The sequence below is a fragment of the Spathaspora passalidarum genome (genome assembly GCF_000223485.1).
Source record: "Spathaspora passalidarum NRRL Y-27907 unplaced genomic scaffold SPAPAscaffold_2, whole genome shotgun sequence".
Taxonomy (NCBI): Eukaryota; Fungi; Ascomycota; class Pichiomycetes; order Serinales; family Debaryomycetaceae; genus Spathaspora; species Spathaspora passalidarum.
This window is the reverse complement of record NW_006767426.1, coordinates 1,524,889-1,544,174: the sequence shown is the minus strand read 5'-3', so window position 1 is coordinate 1,544,174 and position 19,286 is coordinate 1,524,889. Positions and strand designations below refer to the sequence as shown.

Genomic DNA, 19,286 nt, shown 5'->3' with positions numbered 1-19,286 from the left:
GTGATTGTTTTGGATTAAAGTCCAAAATATGATGCAATAACGCCTTAGATTGTATAAGTAGGTTCAAACAATTCCACGATATCTAAAAGGAGGTACAAAATGCGTTGGTATGTAACGAGGAAGCACCAGGAGAAAAGTGGTAAGGAAATCGTGGTAGGTGGTAGTTTGAGATTAGAGGGAAGATCAATTTTTAAAGTATAAACTAAAAAAAAAAAATAAAACAATACAAATGACAAAAATGACTCAGTAGATACAGACAAATCAGTAAAACTACAATAGGGTGCGCTTTTCTTTTATCTTATTGTTGGGTCATGCTTGAGATTTAAGTTTGTCATGTAAACCGTGAAATTGCCACTACCGCAAAATTGAACGATTATAATCGTGCATTACAACTTTTTTTTTATCTATCGTACCATCCAGTTCTAGCAGATCTGGCAATCGCACGTAGTTAATGTATGTAATTACAAACCCCTCCAAGCAAGTCTATATGCAGCCACTAAACCTTCTTTCCCTTTTGGTTTTGTGGTTAATTATCTTGAACCATTACACTTATCCTTTCCATGCTTTGTATCTCTTGCTCCGGAGGGGTGAAACCAGAGATAGTGCAAGGGTTTTTTTTTTAATTTCTATTTCTTTTTTTTTTTGTTTATGTGGGGGCAGCCACCATTTTTGTAATGCGCATATATCCCCCCACCCATAATCGAGCCACTAGCATGACATAGTTTCAACGGTGGCAACCCACAGTATCCAGAGCCGAAGAGAATGAGTCATTCTTTAATTATCGAATGATGAGAAGTACGTGATTATATTTTTTATTACAAGGCAATATTTAACCACTAGCCAAGTAAACTATGAGGGGGCGATCAATAAGCTGCTATTGCATCAAGGAATTTTATTTTTATTTTATTTTTTTGTTCGGCTTTTTGTTTTGTAAGTTTGGAAAGCTGTGATGGGATATAACCATAAAAACACCTAAAACTTGTCATAAAAACCTTAAATATACAATGGGGGTTAGCCGTGTATCATTCCCCCTTTTAGCTTATCCCCTCTCCTTAATTTCAGCTGGTTGTATAGGTAGTTTAGAAAGTTGGTAAGTGTAACGCCCGATTATGCGGTAAATACAACCCTTCCGGTTTCGGTTGATAAGGATTACTGTGGATGAGTTATTTTTTGGGCGCAGCTCGATAGCGAAAACCCAAACTAAGCAAAAAAATAAAAAAGTACTTTTTAGTGGCGGTTTTCTAAATGCGTAGATTTTTTTATTTTTTTATTTTTTTATTTTTTTTTTTCTTTGGTTCTTTTCTTACACGTCCCACATTATCAAGCACGTCTCAAAGCAACTTTCCGTAATCGGAGTAAGAATGAACAAGAAAACGTGCATATAACGTCACGAAACCAGTAAGGTGAAACTATTCCCAAAGCCCACCAATCAAATCGAAATCTCTAAAAAGCTAACTTTCAATTTATCCAATTGCAACATTCTCTTTACGCAATGAGGGGAGGATGGCGTATGCGAAAATCATACTTTAGGATGACACATCCCCTCCTCTTTTGTTTCCTCCCGTTTCTATACGAGAAAAATGACACAACTTTCGAATTTCACTGCAATCGTGTGGGGATGGTGGGGTTCTCTCCTATAACATTTCTTGCTTTCTTCCCCCATCGATGTCATCCTTTGGGTGATAGTTGCACTTGACAACGGTTGCTGCATTGCCGTCGCATCGCATTCGAAGCCCAGTAAACACGACTTTTATAAAACAAAAGAAATCTTGTTCTGGAAGTACATGTACTCCTCACTTGTCTTGGATTACATCATCACCATTCCCAACGATGACATTTGTCCTTCTGCCAGCAATCGGTTATCTTGCAATCTGCAAAAGAACTCTGATCACGTGATACAATTCTCTTCTTATGTCCTGCATATGTGCCCCTGTAAGAAGAGATCGCCTTAAAAAAAATTTCACACTATTCTTACAACCAAACAAGTCAGTATAGAAGTATTAGTTTGAAGAAACATGGATGAAACCATCACAGAAGCGGCTAAGACACAGTCCACATATTCCTTTCTATATACTTCAATAGCGCAAACTCATTTAGGTGAAGTTGCATCATGTATTATATCCTGTCTTATTTCTAATGGTCGATTAACCAGTAAGGAGTTGAGTCAACGAACCAAGATCCCGTTGAAATCAATCAAATCTGCCTTGGTTTCACTTGTGCAATTGAACTGCGTATACTATTGGACTAGTAAGGACTCGGCTAAAACCGTGCATTACTCGCTTAATGAGTCGGGATTGTTGGCATTCATCCACTCAGGTGATATTATCCAGCATATTAAGGAAAGGTACGGCGATGATGCCGCGGAAATTATCCAGAACGTGTTGATAAATGGCCATGTTAAGGTTGAAGACTATCTTGGACAATATGAAGATCTTGAAGTTCGTATGGAGAAGCAAACGTTGTTTTTCAAGTTGTTCTCCGAAAGATGGCTTGTGAGGTTACAGCCATTCAATTTCAGCCCTATTGACGACATTTGGCAGGAGGTATTTCAAGAGTGCTTGACAAACACCCCTAGAACCACTACTACTTCAGAAATCAAACGGGTTGCGGAAGCTAAAGAAAAAGCAAAGGCTAAGTTGACTACATTGTTAGAATCAGGACAATCACCACAAGACTTGTATGATTCAAAAGATGGGATCAAAAAACTACAACCTCATATCATAGTTACGTTCAATGTCTCCCGATTTCAAAAACATTTAAGAACAAATTCGTTGGTTAATTTTGCAAAATCAAGAATTGGATTGTTGACTGCAAAAGTTTATGAAGCAGCCTTAAAAGTGGTGGAACAAAATAGTCCTGAATTACGACATCCATTTTTGGAAATTTCAGGATTAATTAATGATCCTGAAGAAGAAAAGTTTTTCATAAACTCGATTGAGAATAAGTTGGTTGATGAAAGAAAGATTGTGTTTAATATTCGCGATGTCATGAGAACTCTATCTGATGATATTGACTTGAGAAATTCCATATTAACTCATAATTTCTTAAAACCACAACTCAAGAAAAGACCTTTGGAAGATTCTGAAGAGGAAGCTACTAAAAAAGTCAAGCTTGAAAATGACCAATCAGTCACTATCAAGAATGAAGGGGAAAGTTCAGATGTTGGTAATGGCAATGCATTCACTGACAATTCAGACCCTCATTCATTGACATTAATTCAACATCATCTTAAGTTATTAACCTCGGGTACAGCCATTCAATTTCTTAATGAAATCTCACCCGGTACTTTCAGTGTACCATATGCATATTTAACCAAGCAAATCAAACAATACAACTTTGAATCATTGATCAAAACCACACTTGGTCAAGATGCATTCAGAATCTTGAGATGCTTGAAATCAATGAAACTTTCTGATGAGAAGACTATTTCCAATGCGGTTTTATTAAAAGAAAAGACTGTTCGTAATGAAATATATCAATTAGTTAAAGCCAATTTCGTGGAAATCCAAGAAGTACCAAGAAGCGCTGATAGAGCTGCATCAAAAACATTCTTTTTATTCAGGTTTAAAGAATGGCCTAGCAATAAATTTCTTTTGAATTCGTTGATTTACTCCATGGCGGAAATCATTAACAATGTTCAAGATTTTAAAGCCGATCACAAAATCTTGTTGGAAAAATGTGAGCGTGAAGATGTTCAAGGACACGAAGAAGAATTGTTGTTAGAATCAGAATTAAAAACCTTGCTTGGTTTGCAAAACAGGGAGATTAACAACATTGGTAAATTTAATAGAATAAAAACCCTCTATGACATTTTCTCATTATAAGAAAGTGTGTGTATTTAAATATATATATGAATTATTTATTCAATTTTGTGTATACCAATATCCGTATACATTTGACAACAACGAGTAAGTTCAAAAGGGATATAGTAAAACATAATCCTGAATGAACCTACTCGGCAGATCTCCCGCCCTTGAACTCAGCATTAGTATGAGCAATTTCAACCACCGGGGTCGACTTCAATCCCTTGTATACCAATTTAACTTGAGCACCTTTGTCCTTGGGGACATTGTGAGAAATGTCAAAGTATTTACGAATAGCAACCGGCCAAGCAATCATAATTGAACCCAATATAACAATCCATTGTGCGGACTTAACCAATTCTCGACTATAGTTTTGAACCACGTACTTGGTCAGGGGCCACATCTTTTGGCCCAGGGCTCCGTTGTTGATATCAGTTGCAATTTGTCTTCTTGCAGTAGAAGAGAAGGAGCGCGATAAGATTTGAACTGGTTTGAATCTGAACATTTTTGTTTTGTTGATGGATATAGAAAGAAAACAAGAAGAGAAAGATGAACGAAAAATACGGAAATTAAACCATATTTAAATACCAGCAATTTATTAGGGGGGGGGGGGGGGGGTGTTGTCATATAATGAAATTTAATCCAGCCCTTATTTGATGACGTCCCCCCCCCCCCATGACTGTGCGGAGAATTTTCGCAGCTTAAAAAAGAAGCATCCAAACTTACAATTAATCGTATTTTTTAGTTCCCAAAAAAACAATAGACGATCATCTGATCACGGTTTTGTGCACAATAACCAAATGGCCTGATTATAGATATTACACCCAATGCAGCCAAGATTTTTCGGATCTGGTGGATCTGATTGATTTTTGACATGGTATCTGTGGCGAAGTGGATACAACGGCTAGTGCCTAGCTCATGTAACCGCAATTGCGGGCAACTTAAAAGTCTTTCCTGCGTACTGTACAAGGCTAGATCTTTTCTTTAGACGCAGTGTTATTGGGTAATTTGCTGTACAGCATGACGCAAGTAAAACCCATTTACCCGAGATGCATTTTGACCAGATTTATTTTGCAATAGAAGAACTGCGTAAAAACCACAAACCCCGTTATAAGCGAGGTCGTATTATATACTGACCGGGCTCTGCTAGAATATCAGGTGATTAGTCTTGGTAATATTATCACTTCAAGGCGGATTAGTTCTACATGAAATTCAGATTCCTCTTACGATTATATCATTTATGTTTAATCTATAAAGTTTCAGGGAATCCAGCAAAATCAAATTGTTCTTCGACGGAATTACCACTGACACTGTATTTAACCTTAACTCTCAACTTTATCTTAGCTCCAGCCTTACCGACAATTTTCAACACTTGTCTAATTGGAGTTCCACCAGGTGTTAACAGATCACCTCCAGAAGTCGAAGAAATACTCAACTTTTGGGTCTTTGGAACAGCGATTAATAATTGGAATTGGCTGATTGTTTCGTTTGTATTCGATCTAATCACTGCTTCCATTATAGCATGACCATCCTTAGGGAATGATTTTGGGGTGAAGCTTACATGGATATAACTATTAGTAAATGCTTCAATTTCACTAACTGATGGAGAAGAACCAATGCCAACAGCGGATGCAGGTGGAGCATTGAAAAGGTCTAGTATAGCAGCGTTACTGTTGGTTGCAGTTGTAGTAGATTGAGCTTGGCCAGCACCACTGCCTCCGAATATATCCATCAAGACATCCTGCTGTGGTTCGGCTGCGTGAGCAGTATTTGTATCATTATTATCGTCCATTAAGTCAAGCAACAAGTCGTCAGTGCCTCCAAGCGCAGAAGCAACTCCTCCAGCTCTCTTTGGTTTTGCCCCTGTGGTCTTATTCAAAGTTAACGATTCACGTTGTTTTATTGGTGGTGCGGGCATTCTTGCTAATAACCCTTTCTTTAAAGTTGCATCTTGAGCAAAAATTTCTTGATACTCCACGGCTCTAACTTGGATTTCCAAGTTATTATCACGGGTTCTTGAGTTGATTATCAATCTTAATCTTTCGATAATTTGAGCGTCTCTAAATTTAATTGATAACTTAATGACAGCAGTTAAAACGTAAGATACCAACTGGACAGTTTCTGATTCAGAATAAGTAGACTTGTTAATGAGATCCTCTATGAGTTGGACAATTGCAGCTTCAGTGACTTGAACATTCTTCAGATTGACTTCAACAGTTGATCCCAATATTAAATCACCATACTCGCCCAAAGTCCAAACAGTGATTAATGCAAGACAATATTGTTCTGGATCTTCCAAACACAAAGAGAATAATTTAGAGACGATATGTTTCTTTAATTCCCCATCGTTACATTGTAAGATCAATGCCAAGATATTAGACACGATATCGGAAGTTAAAGAATTTCCCGACACCTTCAACATTCGCATTAAGGTATCAAAATGCCACTTCTCATTAGGAGAATATTTATTAGCGGCGATAGTTAATTGGGAAGTAATGTATGGTTTCAATTCTTGATCATGACAATTTTCCAAAAATGTCAAGATTTCACGAACTAAAACTCGAATATTTTGTTCGTTCAAAATCCCAAATGATAATTCCAACGCTCTTCTTCTAATTGAAATATCACCGTCTGACAAACAATCAACGATGGTGGATCTGTGTCTTTGCACGGCTAAAGGCTCGATATTGATAACTGCCAACAACGTATCCAATGCTACGTATCTGGTATTGTTATCCTTGGTAGATAAGAACTTCCCTAATAAATTAACTCCTAGGATTTTCAATGATTGGTCTGATTGAATGGAGAAAATCGTCTTGACACATTCGTATAATATAGCATGAGCGGCATTCTTACCACTATCTATATTAGAAGCCACTTGGGTTAATATATCATTGATTTCCTCCAAATATTGAGCAGGACAACTTTCGTCCGTGGCCAAGGTTCTCAAAGTAGACAACAAAGCAACTTGAAGGAATGGATCTGAAGTACCCATAACATCGTAATCTGGTTGATACCCGCTAGTAGTTACTCTCTTCAAATGTCCGACGATCTTAGGTATAGTCTTCAATAAAGCCATGCGTTGTTCTGGTTCGGACGACAAATATAATGACTCAATTAATCTTAAAGTACCCAACAAAACTGCAGGCTGTTTCTCGTTAATCAAATCATTGATTTTATCAGCAAAATATTCTGCTAAATCAGGATCTTTCTCGACTAACTTAGCAGCAACAAAGCAAGCCTTTTTCTTCAAGTAAAAATTCTTAGAGTGAAGAATCTTTTCCACGTCGGCATGTAAATCTCTGGCTAATTCAGGAGATGCAATATTTCCAAGACACGTCAATGCCAAACCAACAACAAATGCATTAGGGTGTTGCATGTCATTATCAAGAGAATTGGTCAACAAAGTCAACACTTCTTGATTCTCGTCCAAGATCAACATACAGGCTAAATAGCCTAATCTCTTATCGGCAAATCTTGGTGAGGCCAATAATTTAAGACATTCAACTTGTCCAAAATGGGTCTTTTCTCCCATGATGTATAAGTAAACAAGTTTGGAAATGTTGATTCTTCTGGTGGTTTGGTCAAGACTAACATCTCTAAACGAAGTACGAATTGCCGCGGATTCCTTTTGAATCACGGCTCTTTCATCGGCAATTGTTTTCGCCTTTCTAACAGACTTAATGAACGTTCTTAAGGAACCCATCACGACGTGTCAGCTATCTGAGTTCTGAGTGATTCCGTTGTGGTGTTTGGGAAATCTATATTAATATTATCTTGTCAGTTTTTTTTCAGAAGTTTGTTTGGAAAACACACGGTGTGCAAAACACAAAATTGTTGGCGACGACAATTCAGTGCCAACGCAACGTTACAACTTCCTTATAAAGAACTAAAAAAGTTATATTATAATAAATACTACAGTGTAAAGCTCGTATAGCATTAATCTAATCATATTCAAGAAACAAAAACTAGTTAAAAATAATCCAAAACCCATCTATCAAAAAGTGTCAACAAGATCTTGAAAATTTAAACCATAGAAACAAAAAAGAGAAGTAGAGGTGGGGTGAGGCGGCGTGGGGGGTGGGGTGGGGTGGAGGTGGTTGGTGTTGATAACATTATAACAAAAGTTTTCATTTATTAATTCAAATCAATTTCTAGGAAAAAAAAATCGATTACAAAACAACACACTTCTTCTTCTTTTCCTTCTTTTCCTTAACTCTCAAGGAAGCTCTGGTAGCAGCTTCAAATACTTCTCTAACACCTCTACCAGTCTTGGCAGAACATTCCAAGTATTGGAATGCACCAATTCTGTCGGCAACTTCTTGTCCTTCTTGGGAAGTAACTGGTCGTTGTTGTTGAGCAGCTAAAGCTTCAATAGTATGAGGGTCATCTCTTAAATCAGACTTACAGCCAACCAAAATGATTGGAACACCTTGACAGAAATGTAAAACTTCAGAAATCCACTTTTCTAAAACGTTATCCAAGGAATCAGGGGAATCAACTGAGAAACAAATCAAAATAACATTTGAGTCTGGGTATGATAATGGTCTCAATCTATCGTAATCTTCTTGACCAGCAGTATCCCATAATGCTAATTCAACCTTTCTACCATCAACTTCGACATCAGCAACGTAGTTTTCAAAAACAGTTGGAACATAAACTTCTGGGAAAGTACCTTTGGAAAATACAATTAATAAACAAGTCTTACCACAAGCACCATCACCGACAATGACCAATTTTCTACGAAGTTCAGCAGGACCGTTAACCATTATGCTATAATTTATGCTGTTTTAAAAATGTGGAATATATGAATAATCAAATAGGTATATGTTACAATAAACAAAGGGGGAGGGGCGGTTTTTTCTTTAATATGAGGTTAAACCGTTAAATCAATTTAAAATAATCAATTTCTTGTAAAGAAGTTAGTAAAAGTACCTTGTAATATAGGAGCTAAGGAAGATGCTAAGTAACCACAACTATTGAAAACAACAAAAGGATAGGTATGACTTTATCAGTGACTGTTTTTCTCGAACAAAAAGGAAAAACTTTTCCACTTTGATTTCAAATTTTAACACAACACACGAAAAAAAAAAAAAATGTTGTTTGAACCACAAACAATCGAAACTTAATTCTGACCTGAATTTCTCGTGGTAAACTTTTTTTGGTATTATCTTTTGATCTTTCGCACCTTGATCATTTGTCACTACATTCTTGCGCCTCCTTCTGTCTGCCATTACCATTCTCATTCGTCAGTTCGACATGCAAATTCAAACCGTATTTCAAGGGAGCAACCTCAAATTACGACATGCTTTTCTTTTTTTTTGTTTGCTTAATTTAGCAATCCTTTTTTTTTTTTACTAATGTCGTATAGGCAACTTTTTGACTTGAATTAGTTCACCGCAAAGAAAATTCATTTAGTGGCGAAAATATTGTGGCCAAATATCCATTACGCAATTGTTTTGATTCTCTTAGTTTAATTTTGTCGTAACCGATTTTGTTTATCTCAAGCTCGAAAGGGGCACAAGGTAAGCGTAAATGCAAACAATTCTGAAACATGAGGGAGAAAAAAAATAATTGCACTAATTTATTTTTGTATGTAGACGTGACAAAAATAGATCAAAAAACACGATCAAAAACACCGGTCATGCAATTGATGAAGATGTAGTGTTGTGCCGGATCTATAGCACTGCCCGAATGCTTAGTAATTAATCGTCTGTTGTACATTAGTTGTCAATTTAGCACCGCCTTGTGGCTTACAAAATTCCTCACACTCGTGTAAATTAATTGGGGTCGTGTGTCAAGAACCGAAAAATGTCCTAATCAGGTAAAATAATAAATCTTAAATTGATCCCCCTATATCAGGAGTATGGGGATTGACATATATTTGCCACCTAAAACGGAATGTCATTAATCAATCGCAGTTCGATGGCTTATACGAATATATTAGTTCATTACTTAATTTGGATGATTTTCTTATCTATCCTGGAGGCATTCACCATTTTGTATTTCATAGGGGACGTGTCTACTCCTGATCCTGTCCCAAGGATTTATTATAGATTGCTTCATTTTAAGTAGGTTCCTTACATCTTATCTAGCTCCAGAAGTATATTATACATACGATTCAAATGTGATTGATGTTTACCAAACTAAAAACAGATGGAAAGAACAATAGTTGGAAAAAAGTGTTGTAAATAAAAATCTTTTTCGTTAGTAAGGGGATCTTTCTTCGGATCATTATTTGTGTACTGCATACAGTGTGCCTTTGTTCCTTAACGGTCACAAAATCAGTAGAGATTAGGTAGTTTACTGTTATTTGAAATACTCTTGGCGAAGCCGTCTCTGTTCATTCTACCATGTGACAACGCGGAGATAATTTGAGCAAATATATTACAATGGGATGGCTCTAATCCAGAAATCCTTCGTTAAATCAGAAAGTTATTTTTAGAGTAGACTTAATTCTTCCAAAAGTACAAAACAAAATTCAGACTAATATGGTAAGAAATACTCATTTGTCAAACTTGTACTCATAATTTATGTGAGCGATTTACTGTTTTAACACAAACCTATTGTTTTTCTTACACTAGACCTGTCAATAATTAATATCTCGCTTCTTCTAACTAACTGCGCTTTTCAACATTGATTCGTTATATTAAACAATCGGAAATATAGGTAGAATTGCATTCGAAACAATCCATACGGTGTCACCTTTATGTCAAATCATATTTTGCAATAACAGAAATTAGGATGGATTCTTGGAAAATCGTTTTTTGTAAGCTCTTGATAAATACTGCAAATAATGAATTTTCGTTTTCGCAATAGCCGCAAAATAATCCACACAAATTAAATTGTAGAGAAAGTCGATAAATTCCACCCAGATCTGGGGTTTTCAAGATATAACTGCGTTGCAACTTTGTCAAAGGTAGATCTTTTAAGGGACAGTTTCAGGTCACACCACTATGACATTGGTAATTGAAATTTGGTATATTTCCGCGAAAATTCTAACATATTTACTTTCTGAAAAATTTTTTTATCGTCCTGATGAGGCATAAAGGCACAGCATTAATACTGGAATTGTCGCGTTCAAGACGAGCAATTAGTTTCAAGTAGTAATTTCATACGCGATATGTAACCACAATTGAACATTCAAGAGAAATTAAACAATTGAAAAAGAAATAGTTGCTAGGCTCATCTCCTTCTCCCCCCATATCTTATCTTATCGGGCTCAATGTACCAATGATTATTTTTTAACCAACATGCTTTTTTCCAAGGCACCACCATTATTCTAGAACCCCAAACACCGAACAAAGAGAGATAAATGTAACCTCGGGTCATGCGGCAATAGAATTTCATGGGACGAGAAATCCCCGAACGAAGAGCCTCCTTGTTTTAGAAAAAGGAAAAACTAAACGAACCCAAGGCAATTTCCCACAGTTAACAAATTGTTGCCGTTCCTTCCAAAAATATAAAAAAAAAAATTCAAGCCGAAAGTACCTTAAAAATAATTTCGATTGCCCCATGAAAAAGAAAAAAACGGCAACAAAAGCGCAAAGGACTATATCCGAAGACTAGAATCGATCTTGCATGGTCTATAATTGATAGCGAGAATTTTGGGATGTCATCTTTTAGAGTCACACGAATTGTACTATTATTGACTAGTCTTATGCGAAGAGCAAGTTGCTCATTTTGGATAGAGATTTTTCAGATAAAACGCCCAACTTCAGAATTTCTTTTCCAATTTCTGCTCCTTACGGACTTTAAATCTTAGAAAATATGGTACGGACACTTAAAGTACTGCATATAATATCGCGATAAAAGTTTTTTTTTTATCTTCGTTTTTTTTTTTTTTTATCTCGAATCTTCTTGTTTCTATTTTTCAGATAAAAATTTTCAGTCTGCTTCGCTGTTTATTTAAAAGTTTATCAATCGGCAACCCCGTACTGAATCCGGATTTACCAAATAGTTTTGAATAATCTTTACACTTGTTCAAACTACTTAATTTAAATTAATTAATCCTTTCATAGAGTCTATTGGTTTAGCGGTTACTACCTAAGTTGTGTGTGTGCGTGTGTGTGTATATAAAAGTCACAACGATAAAGATTTTTCAAAAATTGTCAACACAATTTTCAATTACAACCACAATCAAATAGACGAGAAAAGAATCGACATTCTAGAAACTGAATTTCATCTATTAGACCAAACTACTTTTCCATTTCCTTCTACCCCAGTCTTATCTTAACTTGGCCGTACATTATCTGGAATAGTCACAGTTTAATCTTATCAGCGAATCATCCAACTCACTCGAAAAAAAAATTTTTTGTTGTGCCTCTTAAGATTTTCAACCTTACAAAAAGGCACCACATTAATCCAAGTTTAACTTTATCAGATCCTACTCGAACAACATACTAATAAATCAAATAATGGCCATCGGTGAGGTTCAACAACGTATTCCTCCTGTTGTAGGACCTTCAGGAGTAACAGCAGTATCACCTACCGTACCTTCAAAGACTATACTCAGTACTCCACAAGAACTCAAACCTGTAAGCAGTTCAGCTTCGGAGTCTTCCACTGCTTCTCCACCTTTGTCTGATTCAAACAGTGGCACACCTTTAAATAACAAGCCAACCGAATCTCCAAACTACCAAACTGGCCAAGTTCCACCACAACAATTATCCACGCCACCTTCAAAAACCCCTCAAGTTAAAAGTGAAGGTGACAACACTGTAAATCCTGGTCAACCAAATGCCAAAACCACTACTCATGTAAATAATGGAACCACTACAACCAAAACCAACATTTCCAGTCCTGTTTGTCGTAACTGTAAGACCCAAACCACTCCTTTGTGGAGAAGAGATGAAACTGGTCAAGTGTTGTGTAATGCTTGTGGGTTGTTTTTAAAATTACATGGACGTCCAAGACCAATTAGTTTGAAGACCGATACTATCAAATCTAGAAACAGAATCAAGCAGCTGAGTCTGAACCATCACAACAATCTTAATAAATCTTCAAGTCCAAACACTCCAGAATTGAAATCCAAGGATGGTAAGAGTGGAAGAAAGTCACCTAAATCAAAGAAATCTAAAAATAGTGGCAGCAGCAATACAAGTTTGGATGGAAACAGTCCAAATCCAAACTTGACTCCATTGTTACCAGCAACCGCTAGCTCAACATCAAATACCCCAGCAATCTTCAAAACAAATAGTTCAGGCAATTTTCCCCAAGCTATAAATTCCTACCACCACCATCATCACCATCATCACTTACCAAACCATTTATCTCACTTGCAGCAAGGAGGTCACCAACAAGTTCCTTTACACTACCCTTCATCTACTCCTACTCAATTCGCCCCTGGTTTACAAAGAATCACTTCTCCATTATTATTGTCAACCTCTTCATCAAGAGCTGACTCTGATCAAGGTAAATTGACACCAATTCAAGCTGCTGCTGGTGCATTGGAAACGATGGCTCATGAATTAGGACCAAATGCTTCATTCAAGGCTTCACAAGAACGAGGAGCTTCTTTGGTTGGAGTTTCTTTGATGAACAAGTACAAGAGAGAAGTACAACCACCAGCTACAAGTTCGGTTTCATCTTCATCTATCTTCTCAAGTGCTATGAATAGCAGAACAACCAATACTTCACAAGTTCAACCACCAAAGTTGCCAGCCTTGGGAAGCAAGATTTCTTCACCTGCTTTCCAACCTCTCTCCCGTTCAACTACTCCAATTCCACATTTCCAAGCTTCAGACTCTGGGTCATTGCCACCTATTCATAAAGTTGCTGGAGAATCATCATTGCCTCCTTTCAATAACTTTGGGGGATACAACCAACAACAAGAAAATCATCAACAACAACAGTCAAACCAACCACCACAACAAAATCAAGCCCCACCTAATGGTCAATCAAATGATGGAAACAACAGCAATAACAACAACAATAATAACAACAATAATAGTGGCAACGCTCATGAGATAACATTATTGAAGACGAGAATTTCCGAGTTGGAGTTAGTTAATGATTTGTACAGAACTAGAATCATGGAATTGGAAGCTATGGAACAAGCAGCCAGATTGAGAGAAAATTCCATGAGAAAGAGATTTGACGAAGTTTTGAGTTTACAAAATGCTACTTTAGGTCAGCAGCAGCAGCAGCAGCAGCAACAGCAACAACAATCACAACAGCCATCACAGCCACCACAGCCACCACAACAGCAAGAACCAAGTGCATCTTCCACTGTCGTGGCAACTTCCAACTCAACCCCTACTGTCCTTCCTTCCATGAATGTTCCTGATATTTCCAGCATTCCACCAATCAGCAAATTGAATGCTCCACAACAACCACCAGTGTTGCCATCTATTAGAAGTGAGTCACAAGCTCCACCCCCACCACCGGTATTGTTACCTTCATTAAAGAGAGAGAATGAAGATGAGATTGATGACGCTAATAAAAAATCAAAATTGAATTGAGATTCAATTCAAACATGTAATTCTAGTTTGACTTATGGTATTTATGATTATGTTTTCTGCCTTATAAATAGCCTTTTTTTTTATAGAATATAATTTTAATTTTAATAATATCGTATATATTTTTTCTAAATAAGAGATAAACATAATGTCAATGCAAACGTAAATAGACCTAAGTACGAACATCTGGTTCTTCCTTACCCAAAAATTCTTTGAATTTCAACAAGTCCAATACAAATTCAACCTCCTTGGACAAGTATTGGTCAACCTTTAATTGGTAAGTAGACTTGTCGTTACTATGCTTTTCCAAGTATAATCTGACAGTAGCACCCGAGGAACCGGTACCGGACAATCTAACGATAAATCTTAATCCGTTTTCGAATTTGATGAATAAACCTTGGTTAGAAGAAACACTTCCGTCCAAGTCAGTGTAGGAGAAGTTAGCAGCTTCCTTGACAACGAAACCTGGTTTTAATTCATCACCTGGCTTACTGGAGTTGACAATACCTTCTAAAAGCTTAACCAAGTCATTGGCACCTTCAGAAGAAACATTTTCATAATCATATCTGGTAAAGAAAGTTCTTCCATATTTTTCCCAGAATGAGTTTTGAACAATTTCGATAGAGGTCTTGGAACCAGGGTTCTTGGCAGCATATCCAGCCAAAACATTCAACCAAGCAACAATGGCCCATAAACCATCCTTTTCTCTGATATGGTTGGACCCGGTACCGAAAGATTCTTCACCACAAATACTCAACTTGTCTGAATCGAATAAGGAACAGAAAAACTTCCAACCAGTGGGCACTTCGTAAACATTCAATCCCTTATCCTTGGCAACCAAGTCAATGGCGCCGGAAGTAGGCATGGATCTGGCTAAACCGTAAACACCTTGCTTTTTGAAATATGGAATGACATCAGCGTATTCAGCAATGATAGCGACGGAATCACCTGGAGAAACAAAAGTACCAGCACCGTAAATCATGTTTCTGTCACCATCACCGTCAGAGGCTGCACCAAATGCAATTCCTTCCTTATCAACACGGGACACCAAAGTATGAGCATAAGTCAAGTTTGGATCGGGGTGCAATCCACCGAAATCTGGCAATGGCTTATAGTTTTGAATGGATTCAAGAGGTAATCCCAATTCATTGACAAAGATTTCGTAACCGTATGGACCAGTAACACCGTTTAAGGCATCGAATAACACCTTAAAGTTTTCTTCCTTGGTGGCCTTGTCCAAGAATGACTTGATCAATGGGAAATCGAAAATGGACTTCAACATGTCAACATAATCCTTAGTGGAGTCGATGACTTCAACGTCAATTGGACCAACTTTAGATTCACCAATTTTGGTAATATCAACCTTTGGCAAGTCAATCAACTTGTAACTGGTCAATTTCTTGGAAATTTCGAAAATCTTGTTAGTGACAGATTCTGGTGCTGGGCCACCATTACCCAAGTTGTACTTGATACCCAAATCGTTGGTTGGACCACCTGGGTTGTGAGAAGCGGTTAAAATGATACCACCAGTGGCTTTTCTAATTCTGATAACGTGAGAAGTGGCAGGAGTGGAGAGGACACCACCTTGACCCAAAATCAACTTCTTGACACCATTAGCAGCGGCAATTTTGATGATCAAGTCAATGACAACATCGTTGTAGTATCTACCATCACCACCAACAACTAAAGTGGCATCTTGAGCACCTTCTGGAATGGCATCCAAAATTGCTTGGATGAAATTTTCAGTGTAGTGAGGTTGTTTGAAGACAGTAACTTTCTTTCTTAAACCAGAAGTACCAGGCTTTTGATCTTGGAATGGAGTTGTTTCAATTGTTTGAACAGTAAAGTCTGACATTTTATTGGGGGAATTGCAATTGAGTGTATAGGAATTAAATCAGGAGAAATGGTGTGAGGCTTTTTATATAAATTAAAAATTTCGGAGGGAGGAGGGCGGGGTGTGTGTTGCGATTGGAGGTGTAGCGCAATTTTAAAATTAGGTGCCAATGGAAGGTGAAATTACAAATGAGAAATTTAGAAATTATAAATTTTACAAATGCATTGGTGAAATTCAATTCAATTTATAGAAATGTTGAGATGCAATTGATTTAGGCGAAACGTGTGGTAGATTTCAATAATATCGGAATTGAAGGTCCAATCCCCACAATGAATGTGTGAATCTTTTAATTATAGTGAATGTGGGAAAACAAACAAAAAAAAAAAAAATTAATACCTTTTTCTCTCCCCACCCCGGACTAAATGCTGCTGCCAAAATATCACCACATGTACGACATACGGACAAGTTTGCACCATTGAGATATAAAAGCTGAAAAGTTACGTGCACGGTGTAACGTGGAACATCTCACATCGTTTATGTGGAAATAGATCCGCTTTTCTCGTTAATTATGGCTGGCTAAGTGAGTGAGTGAGTGTGTGTGTGTATGTGTGTCAGCCCACCGTTCCAATTGCTTTTTGTGACATTTTCCATCCCCCAAATGTTACAACTTAGGGCGACATTTCACATCTCTATTAACCAAGTGGAGATCAGATTTCCAGATGGTTGCGAGTACTTTTGATTTCTAGCTATTATTATTTCTCCTTTACACCAAAATTAAACAATGCATTTTGGTACAACAGCATAGAAAATAATTATGTATTGCTGCGAAAATGCATATTGTGATTACACTATCTTTACAAAAGTATACACGATTACCAACCATCACCCCAACCATCCTCTACTTCCTTATCATCATCAGCTTTGAGATTCAATTGTAATTTAGGCTTAGGTTTATTAACTTTAGCACCCAATTTCAACCCCGAATGCTTAGCACCAATTGGTCTCTTGTGAGTTGGTATAGGTTGTGGTTTTCTAGAAATGCTAATCTTTTTTGTCTCCTTCACAATCTCAACCTCATCATTTTGATTCCATCCATCATCACCGTCGTCCCAGCCGTCACCAGTATCCCATGCATCCGCCTTAACGGGTTGTTCTAAAATAGGCACTTGCAGTTGTGGTTGTGCAGCTGGAGTGGATGGAACACTACTAGTCAAATCTGGAGTAGAATTATTAAAATCCTTGTTCATTTGACCAGAACCACCAAACGAAGCTAGTTTACTAACTGCACCCCACAAACTTTGTACTTCAGGATTTGAAGTCGTTTCTGTTGGCGCAGCTTCCGGTTCGGCTTGTTGCACAGTAGGACCAAATTTCTTGTAGAATTCACGTTCTTCTGCGTCTTCATCTTCTTCATAATCGTCTAAATCGCCCGCATGCAGTTCCACGGCTTCCAAATACACTTGGAAAATCCGCCTTGCTTCCTTTCTCACTTTGGTGGATTTCTTATCCATCAAGGCAATAGCTAAATGACCTAACACTTTCAGACATATTTCCTCCATGGAGAATTCACCTCGGAGAGTTTCAAATCCGTGCAATGCGGCCATCTTGCAAGGTGTGAATGAATCCCTCAAAGATTTAGCCAATGCTGTAATCAAGACATTATTCCTAGAGTTGGAATAAATCTTGGATGAGATCTTGATGATAAGGATCAATGTATTTACTCTAATTGAAGGCTTAGGATCCATTTGCGATTTGGCCAAGATACGAAGTAAATCTTGATTGACTTGTTTCACAGAAATCTTATCAATGATAATTGTGATTGACTTAAGAGTCGTTTCTCGAATCATGAAATTTGTATCTTGGAATCCTGTAATCAAATTCGAGAATATTTGCGATTGGATTTCAGAATCACTGAAAAAGGAATGGTATTCCGGCAAATGAGTCAACAAGATCAAACGAACAGCTCTATCAGTCAGACAAAAACACGAAACAATGATTGGTTTGATTGTCTTGTGGAAATCTTCTGGAGGTAACTTAATTCCAAACTTAATAATAAGATTAATCATAGTGCATAATGTTTCTTGTTTCTGAGAGTCTCCAGCAGCAGTTTTTGAAAGTTGATTATATTGAGAAATCAATTCCGGTAACAATTTATAATTCAAGAATCCCACAGGGAATGAAGTTTCGTATTGCAAATAACTAGGCAATTGTTGTCTAAAGAATGACAATTTATCAGCATCGGAGAAAAACTTCAATTCAGCAATTTCCTCATTGAAGCGAATGATTGGGTTTTCACCATGCCACCCTTCTAATTCTTTAATGTATTGTGTAGGAGTAATACGAACGTTCGCATTATTTCCTGATAATCGTTTAATAATCGGCACTAATCTTGAAGGTAAGTTCCTTTCCGAGCTATCAAAGACACTAAAGATAAATTTACCCAAACGGAATGAATCAGCCTTGACAGTTCTGTTTTCTTCTGGAGGAGCAAATTCTCTGAACCCAGGCATGGATTCCTTATAAGCAAAAACGTCAGTTTGATCTGCATCACTAACCAATTCAAACCCAAATAATTTCCAATCTCCTTGAGCATTAACCACAACTGAATTGTAAATATTCAAATTAAGATAACTGGAATGACAACTATCGTTAATGAAAGATAATGTTTTTGCAATTTGATAGACACCATTCACTTTAGCATCATCTGAGACTTCCTCTTGAAGGTAAGTTAGCAAGGGGATAACCTTTTCGGTCACGATATACAACGAACTATCATTATCAAAAAAATCCACCGTAGAAACCACACCAGGATGCTTTATCATCTTCAACTTCTTAAATGCATTTCTAGCCAACGCAGTTTTAATTTGATTGGCTGGATCACGTAAATTGAACTCAAATATAGAAACTGGATTGTTATCTTTAGGGTTGATACCGTCATATACTGTCCATATAGAGTTGCGTTCCACATCAGTTGGGTTTAATGATTGTGGGTCAACAACCTTTTCTTTGATGGTATAAGGTATAGATGAACCTGTCAACGAACTTAATGTCTGTTTAAAGAAGTTCATTTGAATTAGTAACCTGTTGTTCTTGACAGCAATATCTTTTAGCTTGATCTTAACTACGGAAAAAAAATGAGGATCAAAAATAAAAACAAAATACGTGTAGCTCGTATGGTAGCTCGAATGG

At 37.1% G+C, this 19,286-nt stretch overlaps 8 protein-coding genes across 8 annotated transcripts; 3 read left to right on the top strand and 5 right to left on the bottom strand. All coding sequences in view use genetic code 12, as the record gives it.

Annotated features, from left to right (window-relative positions):
* Window positions 1-1,457: 1,457 nt before the first annotated feature.
* RPC3 (DNA-directed RNA polymerase III subunit) lies at window positions 1,458-4,382 on the top strand (the record flags this gene model as incomplete). Its single annotated transcript, XM_007373901.1, has 1 exon — window positions 1,458-4,382. One exon carries the CDS (start codon window positions 2,016-2,018, stop codon window positions 3,822-3,824), a length of 1,809 nt encoding a protein of 602 aa, XP_007373963.1.
* SPAPADRAFT_59803 (uncharacterized protein) lies at window positions 2,496-4,311 on the bottom strand (the record flags this gene model as incomplete). The annotated part of the gene is made up of 1 exon (XM_007373902.1): window positions 2,496-4,311. The coding sequence occupies one exon, from the start codon at window positions 4,306-4,308 to the stop codon at window positions 3,952-3,954; it is 357 nt and encodes a 118-aa protein (XP_007373964.1).
* A 670-nt stretch (window positions 4,383-5,052) lies between the features above and the next one.
* On the bottom strand, window positions 5,053-7,509 carry APL4 (Apl4p; the record flags this gene model as incomplete). The annotated part of the gene is made up of 1 exon (XM_007373900.1): window positions 5,053-7,509. One exon carries the CDS (start codon window positions 7,507-7,509, stop codon window positions 5,053-5,055), a length of 2,457 nt encoding a protein of 818 aa, XP_007373962.1.
* A 194-nt stretch (window positions 7,510-7,703) lies between these two features.
* On the bottom strand, window positions 7,704-8,821 carry RHO1 (Rho family GTPase; the record flags this gene model as incomplete). Its single annotated transcript, XM_007373899.1, has 1 exon — window positions 7,704-8,821. One exon carries the CDS (start codon window positions 8,570-8,572, stop codon window positions 7,976-7,978), a length of 597 nt encoding a protein of 198 aa, XP_007373961.1.
* Window positions 8,822-12,220: 3,399 nt separating this feature from the next.
* Window positions 12,221-12,817, top strand: SPAPADRAFT_134610 (GATA-type transcription factor; the record flags this gene model as incomplete). The annotated part of the gene is made up of 1 exon (XM_007373898.1): window positions 12,221-12,817. A coding segment is annotated over one exon (597 nt), but the record flags the coding sequence as incomplete, so codon positions are not given.
* Window positions 12,818-13,232: 415 nt separating this feature from the next.
* Window positions 13,233-14,386, top strand: GZF3 (Gzf3p; the record flags this gene model as incomplete). Its single annotated transcript, XM_007373897.1, has 1 exon — window positions 13,233-14,386. The coding sequence occupies one exon, from the start codon at window positions 13,262-13,264 to the stop codon at window positions 14,264-14,266; it is 1,005 nt and encodes a 334-aa protein (XP_007373959.1).
* On the bottom strand, window positions 14,368-16,323 carry PGM2 (phosphoglucomutase; the record flags this gene model as incomplete). The annotated part of the gene is made up of 1 exon (XM_007373896.1): window positions 14,368-16,323. The coding sequence occupies one exon, from the start codon at window positions 16,116-16,118 to the stop codon at window positions 14,436-14,438; it is 1,683 nt and encodes a 560-aa protein (XP_007373958.1).
* Window positions 16,324-16,969: 646 nt separating this feature from the next.
* CEX1 (Cex1p) lies at window positions 16,970-19,165 on the bottom strand (the record flags this gene model as incomplete). The annotated part of the gene is made up of 1 exon (XM_007373895.1): window positions 16,970-19,165. The coding sequence occupies one exon, from the start codon at window positions 19,163-19,165 to the stop codon at window positions 16,970-16,972; it is 2,196 nt and encodes a 731-aa protein (XP_007373957.1).
* Window positions 19,166-19,286: the final 121 nt, after the last annotated feature.